The sequence below is a fragment of the Lactuca serriola genome, chromosome 4, assembly GCF_051521515.1.
Source record: "Lactuca serriola cultivar US96UC23 chromosome 4, Lser_US96UC23_V15, whole genome shotgun sequence".
Lineage (NCBI taxonomy): Eukaryota > Viridiplantae > Streptophyta > Magnoliopsida > Asterales > Asteraceae > Lactuca > Lactuca serriola.
The window spans coordinates 130,651,665-130,661,484 of NC_136411.1; the positions used below are offsets into that span (position 1 = coordinate 130,651,665).

The following is a 9,820-nucleotide window of genomic DNA, read 5'->3' on the forward strand; positions in this document are numbered from 1 at the left end:
ATATTAACAATATGGTTATCTCTATAACAGGAAAGAAACACAACATTAGAAAACCTAAATATAATACAACTTTAGAATTTAAACCCAAAACTAGATGTAATTACCTTTCACAAAATATTAAAAATACATTTTTTTCAATAGGGTTTACGAATTTTCCACCGATTGATTACAAATTGTTTTTAGTAATTTACCACAAGCTCCCTTTGATCTAAATTTTATTTAGTGCTTGTACGAATCACTTCCTTTGTATTTATTCGCAAACGAGGACCGCAATAAAAAGGCATGTGGTAATACATATAATCATATTTTTAGTTAATACTCAGAAAATAATAAAATATTAACCAGTAAAGGATAATATTGATTTTACAAAACAAAAAGTTTGGGTTCAATAATTGTGTCCAAGTGTCACTTTATTTTTCTATTTCTTTTTTTCTCCATAAAAGCTCAGCTCGTGTATGCCATGCGATTAGTTTAAGGGAACACGTAGTGGAGTGGGTTAATAATATAGTAATAATTAATAACTTTCTTTGTCCACATCATGTAATAAAAACAAAGTCCACATCAGCCGATCCTATCGATCTAAACTGTAATTGCTGCAAGCCCATATGAGAAATTGAAATACTCAACTACTACTATATTATTCAACCCCGTTATTTGAATGACATACAACTTAATTAGGAAGAGATCGGTTTTGGCTTGACCATAAGAGGAACTTTTTTGTGAACCGTAATACCAGGTTGTTCCTCCATATCAAGATCCGCTGCCTTCTCTCCATTTGGCAACTCCCAATCGAACTTGTGCAAAAGATTAGCTAACACATGTTCATCTATAGCTATTGCAAACGCTAACCCCGGACACCCTCTTCTTCCAGCACCAAAGGGAATGAGATCAAAGTCATGTCCTCTATAATCAATAGTACTGTTCAAGAACCTTTCAGGTTTAAACTCATCGGCTTCATCCCATACTTTAGGGTCTCTTTGAATAGCCCATCCATTAATGATAACCCTAGTTCCTTTCTTGATGTCGTAGCCCATGACTTTTGTATCTTGGCTGGAGGCTCTGGGAATTAGGGTTGGAGCCGGGGGATGAAGACGTAGAGTTTCTTTGATCACAGCTTTCAAATATGTCATGTTGTCGATATCTTGTTGGCTTATTTGTTCTTTGTCTTGGAGAACCATCCTCACTTCATCTTGAAGTTTCTTGAAAAGTTTAGGTTGTTTTAGAAGCTCAGCAAATGCCCATTCCAACACTGTTGCTGTTGTGTCTGTGCCAGCTGTATATACATCCTACAATAATAAAGATTAATCAATTGCTTAGAACATAAAACCTCATGTAACCATTAATTAATAAAGAAATAGACGTATAATATTAATTAAATTCACAAATACTTTTTTTTTGTAAACATATATGAGTTAAGTAACTTAAGTTACGTTTCGATGTGGCATCTCATATGCAAAAGATACCGTCTGCTATTTTGACATTACAAATCAAAGAAATTTTAACGTTATTTATTATCATTTATAAAATAATATTTATATTTATTTTACTATACCAGTGTTTTGTTAATCTTCGGATTTGTAAAATAAAAAAGTTTAATTGTAAAAAATATAACAAATATAAATAAAATATCAACACAAACAAATTAGAATTGTGTTAGGCAATATATAACTTTTAAATTATAGAATTTTTTATAATTTATAAGGCTTCTAGTGGGATTTAAATTTATATTTATAAGGCTTTTATAAACATCTTTATCCCTTTTTTATGACAATGACATAACTTTTATATTATAGGATTTTATATTCGGTAGTTCATAGATTAAAGTAAAAACTAAATTTTTATTAAAAAAAATCTCTTGCAACTATTTATCTTAAACAATAAAAAAAAACTAGTGATACTTTATACAATCAGCCTTCAAAAGTTTAAAACATTTGATTTAAACCAAATTTAAATATAAAATGGGTAAATTAAATTTTAGTCACCCATTCTATATTTAAGTTCGGTTTAAATTTAAATCATAGGTTTTTAATTTTTTAAGATTAATTATATATATAAAAGAAAACTATCTTTATCATTTTTATCGTTTAAGATATATAACAGTATAATCTATCACTTGCTGAATAAAAAATCCTGTAAATTAATTTAAATGTTACTTCATGTCATAAAACGAAGAACACGTTTATTAAACCAAATACATTATTTTTCATATAAATATCGAAGTAATGATATATAGTGGAATTATTATTATTTTATGATATGATAATAAGACATGTCCCAATGTATTCTACAGTTTTAGTTGAGACTAAAGTAGTGATTTAGTACTATTGGACTTGGTCAGATCTACCATGTCCAATTGAATCTCATGCACCAAAGCCACCTAAATAAATCTCTATATGGTGTAGAGCGAAATACACCGCATTAGTCTCAAATGCAAATATGTCAATATAAATGGTCCATCTAGACCATCTAAAAAAACTTTTGAAAGATAGGAAGAACTAATCAAAGTCACAATATAACAAAATAATAATATCTTTATGTGTGGAAAAAAGATTGAGATAAAGATTGAAAGAGATGTGCCTGTGCATTTGTTTGTGTGCCTATGAGAGAGAGAGAGAGAGAGAGAGAGAGAGAGAGAGAGAGAGAGAGAGAGAGAGAGAGAGAGAGAGAGAGAGAGAGAGAGAGAGAGAGAGAGAGAGAGAGAGAGAGAGAGAGAGAGAGAGAGAGAGAGAGAGAGAGAGAGAGAGAGAGAGAGAGAGTCTTCTCTACCAAGAGGAGTCCTTTGATGGAGTCTCTGTCGAGAACACTATTCGTATTTTCCTTTTGGATCTTAAGCAATATTTCAAGGAAGTCTTCTCTGCCATCAGCATCACCACCACCGCCAGCGGCGTGTTTCCTGAGACGCTCCTCCACCAGACCATCCAAGAACTCATCTAGAGCTTTAACGACTTTCACGACTCTACCAGAAACCCCTCTCAGTTGATCAATAAACCCAAGATAAGGAATAATATCCTCAAAATTAAGCTCACTTAAAACATCCCAAAATTCTTTCAACATTTTCTTGAACTTCCTTCCACTCTCCCCTTCGCTGTACTTCTTTCCAAACGTGACTCTGCACACCACATCATTCGTAAGTGTTAAGAACAAATCGCTCAAATCCACCGCCTCCTGCAGTTTACAAGATTTCTTGATTTTCTCAACAGCAATCGCCATTTCTTCCTCCCTCACTTCACGATAACTTTCCACCTTGCTCTTGCTCAAAAAATTGAGAACCATAATGCTCTTGTATTGTCTCCAGTTCTCACCATAAGGCGCCACCGACACTTCTTTTAGGTCGTACATGACTTGACGCCACCTTCGTACTTCGGGTCTGGTGGCAAAGGTGAGATCTTGGGTTTTCATTATCTCACGTGCAGCTTCGGCTGATGAAACAATCAGGGTTGGGATGGTACCGAGATGGATGAGCGTCAGTGGACCACCATAGCGTTTGGATAGATAATCGAGCGAGCGGTGGAGGACTGCTCCTAACTGGTGGATGTTGCCGATCACCGGCAGTTTTGGTGGAGAAGGTGGTAGGTTTAACTTGGAGGAAGGTCGAGTAAAGTAGTAGAATATGAAGAGAAAGAAAACTAGAAGTAGAAAGGAGGGAGCATAAACAATAGGAAACATTGTTCCTTCCGGCATGAAACTCGACGGTTTTTAGTGTGCAAGTAAAAATATGCCTCTTGAACATCACCTGTGTGGTGCCAATTTATAGGAAGTGAATTAGTTAGGTACGAAAATCTGTCATTATAGCGTGATTTGATTACATTAAACAAAAGTATATCATTGTGTATAAACTATTAAAAACTAACTAATGATACCCATTTTTAGTTCCACGATATACGTGAAGCACTGAAGCACGTGTGAATATGTATGTAATTAAACTATGCCTTCTATCTTTTTTTTTTTTTTTATAAATATTTTTACACTAAAATCAAGACAACTGTCACTATTTTTCCATCTCATCTAATTTAATATGATATTTATAAAATACCTTAGAGTTAATAGAAAAAAAAAAGAGTTATCACATAATCAAAATCTTCAATCCCCATTACGTCTCCAAGTCTTTCTTCTCATCTCTATGTTGCCCGCCGGCCATAGTTACTTCAATCTACATCTTCAATCCTCAAATTCTTAGAAAATCAAATATAAAAGTGATTAATTTCAGGAAAAACTGTTATTACAGAAGTACACAATCAACAAAGTAATGAAATAAAATAAACTAAATTCAAATATATTCAATATACAAGAATCAAATTTACAGAAAACATACTTGTTTGATGATTACACAGAAATATAACCACGAAATTGTAGAAATTGAGGTCTGCTTTAGCAGTGTCCTAAGACAGAAATTTCCCTGGGATGGGTCTGTCTTGAGGATACAACAATCCAATTCAAGAACAGATCTTGAATTTGTCGAAATTCACCATGATCCCTTTGGAAAGATAGACGATTTTTTGAGAGAAAGTTTGTGTGTTTATTGGCCCTCAAATTCTGTCCATATCCTTTCATTTATAGGCTGTTAATGGTGGTTGTAAACCACCAACCAAAATTAACTGCCAAAAACTGTCTGCAGTTAATCCTTTATTTAACAGAATTTATTTTCACTGAATTAATAAAAAGATTAATTAATTTCGGATTATATATTAAAAAATATTATTTAGTCAAGAAGAACCCCAAGGCCCAAGGCCCTATCTTTGACCATTAATATTTAATAATCCAAGCCTACTACTAGCCCAATTAGACTAGTCCAACACCACAACCCAAACCCAATTTACTTAACCCATTACTTGGTCCATTTGAATAAATGAGTGGGACAAGCCTTATAAGGTGGGAAAAGGTTTCCTCTTCCACCAATGTGGGATAAGTCCCATATTGTAATTTTATAGAGCAAAGTTCCAACAATACCCCACATTTTTTATTCAAACTCCACGAATACCCCACATTTGAATAGAAAATAAGTGAACTTTGATATTCAAATAAGGGAAGTAAGATATGACATGCATCTGAATAGGTGTTGGAAAACTTGAACCTTTCATAGTGAGTACTACTTGGATCTACTTTGTGGGTAGTGAACTAGAGTCTTGAACTAACCACTTCTTATAGTAGAATCAAAAACAAGAAGTATCACACATATCATATCTAAGCATGGTTCATTTCTTACCGTTGTGTTCTTTTCGGTCGTGAACAATCCTTTCTTCATGAGACTTTTAGAGAGCTTAGCCATGTCAGCTCCCAAAGATGCGACCTCACATCCATCTCACATAGGTAATGCTAATCTGGAACAATCCGTACTATTCCACTATAGAAGCTATCAGCATTATTAAGAATAAAGAATTCATCCCTATATCATCAACGGAAAAACACAAAATAGATATCATAGGAGTGAGCATACCTTGGTGTTGGTGGTTCTTTGAGTCTTCCCCAACTAGTTGTCCTATTGAACCTAGACCATGGGATCTCCAATGTTGCTAGGTTAGGTTTCCGCCAGGTGGTGACTCATTGTGTTGGCTTTAAGCCCATTCCCCTCGATGTGAAGAGAACTTGCTCTCTACTAAGGCCTTTTGTCAAGGGATCAGCTATATTTTCCTTTGACTTTATGTAACTAATGGAAATGATTCCATTCTTCAGCAAGTCTCTTATTGTAATATGTATGCGCCTAATGTGTCTCGACTTGCCATTATATATATGACTTTGTGCTCTAGTAAGAGTAGCCATACTATCACAATGTATGGCAATGGCAGTAACAGGTTAAGGCCACAGAGGAATACCCTCTAGGAAGCTCTTAAGCCATTCAGCTTCTTCAGCAGCTTTGTCTAAAGCAACGGACTCTACTTCCATTATAGAACGAGTATTCACAGTTTACTTAGATGATTTCCAAGAGATAGTAGCTCCACCAAGAGTGAACACATATCCACTTGTGGATTTTGCCTCTGAAGTATTGGAAATCCAATTTGCATCACAATACCCTTCAAGAACAGGAGGATATTTCGTGTAATGCAGTCCATAATTCATTGTATGCTTTAAATATCTAAGCACTCTTACTAATGCATACCAATGATCTTTTCCAGGATTATGGGAGTAACAACTCAATCTACTTACACTATAAGCCAAGTCCGGTCTAGTACAATTCATAATATTCATTAAGCTACCAAGAACTTGAGTATATTCTAACTGAGCTACACTATCACCTTTATTCTTCTTAAGATGACTTGAAGGATCAAAAGGTGTGACTACCGGCTTGTCATCATAGTGTCCAAACTTCTTAAGTACACTTTCAATATAATGGGACTGAGTTAGAGTATAACCATCGGATCTTCTTTGAACTCTTACACCAAGGATCACATCTACTACTCCCAAGTCCTTCATGGAAAAGGAGGAGTGTAGCATTTTCATGGTTTGATTGATCACATCCAAATTAGTACCCATTATAAGCATATCATCCACATACAAGCATATGATGACACAAGCATTCTTGTATTGTTTGACATAAACACATTTATCACATTCATTAATTCTAAATCCATTAGAGAGTAATGTGTTGTCAAACTTCTCATGCCATTGCTTTGGAGCCTGTTTTAGTCCATAAAGTGATCTAACTAACTTACAAACTTTGTTTTCTTGACCCTTAACCACAAACCCTTCAGGTTGGTTCATATATATTTCTTCATCTAGTTCACCATACAAGAAGGCAGTTTTCACATCCATTTGGTGTATTTCCAAATTGTGAATGGCTGTAATTGCTACTAATGTGCGAATTGATGTAATTCTTGTAACAGGTGAATAAGTGTCAAAGAAGTCTTGACCCTCTTTTTGACGATACCCTTTAGCCACTAAACGAACTTTATACTTCTCAATGGTACCATCAGGTCTAAACTTCTTCTTGAATATCCATTTGTGCCCAATTGGTTTTTGCCCAGGTGGCAAATCTACCAATTTCCAAGTGTTATTCTGCACAATGGAATCAATCTCACTTTTGATTGCCTCTTTCCAAAAGGGAGCTTCAGACGAATCCATAGCATCCTTGTAGGTTTGTGGTTCCTTATGCACTACATAGGTCATGTAATCAGGTCCAAAATCTTTGGCTATTTTGCCCCGTTTGCTTCTTCTAGGTTCTAAGTTCTCTTCTTGAACCTTAGAAGAGCTCTCTTCATTTGATTGTAAACTTTTGTCTGAAATGGTATCATTTAGTCCATCATCCAGAGGTCTTTTCCTAGAGCAGGTAACTTCTTTCTCTTTATTCTTAAAAGGAAAAATATTTTCAAAGAATTCAGCCTCTGCTGATTCCATGATGGTTTGGTTATGGATATCATCAACATGTGATTTAAACACAAGAAACCTATAGGATGCACTATTCATGGCAGGGCCAAGATAGATGTAATCTATGGTTTTTGGTCCAAGTTTAGTCCTCTTGGGAAGAGGTACTTGTACCTTAGCAAGGCAACCCCACACTTTCATCCTTTTGTAAGAGGGTAACCTCCCTTTCCACAGATGATAGGGTGATTTATCACTCTTTTTATGAGGAATTCTATTAAGTATTGAATTTGCTGCAAGACATGCTTCTCCCCACAGATTATATGGTGCTCCAGAAGTAATTAACATTGAATTAATCATGTTTTTCAATGTTCTATTTTTTCTTTCTGCCACTCCATTTTGTTGGGGAGTATATGGAGCAGTTGTTTGATGTATAATATCATTTAAAGAACAAAATTCAGCAAAGTCTTTGGATTCATATTCTCCTCCTCGATCAGACCTTAGAATTTTGATCTTTTTGTCAAGTTGATTTTCAACTTCAGCCTTGTAATTCTTAAAATAATTCAAGGCTTCATCTTTGATATTTAACAAATAAATATAACAATACTTGCTGCAATCATCAATAAAGGATATATAATAATTTTTTCCTCCTCTTGTAGGTGTTGCTCTAAAATCACATAAATCAGAGTGGATTAAGCCAAGTATTTCATTAGATTTTTCAACTGATTTATGAGGATGTTGTGAAAATTTTGATTCTACACAAACCTCACATTTTAAATTTTTATCTAATGAACATTTTGGTAACATGCCAAGTTTTGCCATTCTTTGAATAGAACGAAAATTGACATGTCCCAAACGAGAATGCCACAAAATTGAAGGATCATGCATATACATAGAAGAGGATTCGTGTGGGATAAGTCCCATATTGTAATTTTATAGAGCAAAGTTACAACAAAACCAATGTAATTTATGTTAATGTTACCCTTTTGTAGTTTACCTTTACTATATTAACCCATTGATTGAAACCCCCTTCCAGCCGCCGACACCAATCGTTTCCCCAATGTTAACATCAATGTCGTGAAATGGATTAGAGAGAACCATTTGTCCGTATTAACAAGTCATAAATTCAGAAGGCAAGAAGGAGAATCAAGATTAACACAATGCAGCAGTTTCTGAGGAACGATGTTGCTGGTCTTCTTAAGAACGGTCTTGATTCCAATTCCTACGACATGGTAATTACTTTTTGAGCTTTCTTGTTTCTTTCATGATCTTTTTTTTTCACTTTTTCAGTTTGAAAATAACGATGAATTGATGTTATTAATTTAAAGTTTATGACAATCAACAACATTGAATACAATATTCCTTTGATATTGCACCATTTGACTTTTGATACTGTTCAAGTTGAAAAGAAGGGGAAAATTGGATGAATTCATTAATCTTATGTCTAAACATTACAGCACTGAATGCAATCCTTAAATATACAGAACAAATACATCACAGAGAAGGCCAGCTATACTAACAATAAGAAAAGACAAAAATGCCCTTAACTCACTAACTTATTTCACATATTGATTGTGGGACTTGGCCCATTTAAAATACAATCTAGCTCAATCTTCTCATTCACACTTCAACCCACATGCATAACTCTTGAGAGCCCAATTGTGTCATTCCAAAGCCTTCAATGATTGGTCCAATGCTCCTTCAATCTTTCATGGCTCGAGTCTGTGTCGCCTCATCATCATTCTCGCTCAAAAATTAAGTCCAACTTGATTTCTTGTTTATGCTAACACCAAGCTCAATCGCACCACTTCAAGTCCACAAACAAACCGCAAACCTCCAAAAGTCCCGCACTCATTCCATATCTCCAATAGCAATTAGTCTTCGAAAAATCCTGCAAATAAACTCAAAGACTGGAAAGCACTCGGTAAAAGAGAAAAATAATAAAAAGAGAAAATATGCATGAAGATTAACTAAAATGAGATGATTTTTACTAAAAAATAAACTATGAAATCAAGTAAATAATATAAACTATCAGTGACGTGTGTTTATGTGTAACTATGGAGCTTTTAAGTGTATCTAGTGGTTGTTTGTAATATTTTTGTTCGTAGTTGGCATGTGTAAGGTTGAACCATAATATTTGTCGGATCGTATTTTGCATTTATGCTTATTTGGTCGTTAGCTACTTACATACCCTTGTAACTTTTGATGTACTTGTTTGCAATTTCTTTTGGGCAATTCTTCTATGTTTCGCTATTGAACTTAAATCTAATTATTATCGTTGAAACTAGGCCATTTGGTGCTTGAAATGGCACTGAGTGCCAATTTGATTAGTCTTCTTTTGTAATTTTAAGTTGTGAGTTCTTTGAGTGAATAATTCATCGCATCAACCCTACTCCTGGGTAAATTATAGCGATTTTTTTGATACAAAAGTACGAATTTTGATCTTCATGTTCCATGTTACTAATGAGCCTAAGTTATCTTCGAACGATTTTGAACAATTATTTATTTGATATTTTATAGTTTATGC

General features: G+C 34.4%; 1 protein-coding gene across 1 annotated transcript; it reads right to left on the reverse strand.

Moving 5' to 3' along the window:
* Window positions 1-487: 487 nt before the first annotated feature.
* On the reverse strand, window positions 488-3,731 carry LOC145102558 (cytochrome P450 736A117-like). The gene is made up of 2 exons (XM_079039980.1): window positions 2,767-3,731; window positions 488-1,286 (listed from the first exon to the last, which is right to left on the reverse strand). The coding sequence occupies exons 1-2, from the start codon at window positions 3,679-3,681 to the stop codon at window positions 675-677; spliced, it is 1,527 nt and encodes a 508-aa protein (XP_078896106.1). The 5' UTR covers window positions 3,682-3,731; the 3' UTR covers window positions 488-674.
* Between the last annotated feature and the right edge of the window lie 6,089 nt (window positions 3,732-9,820).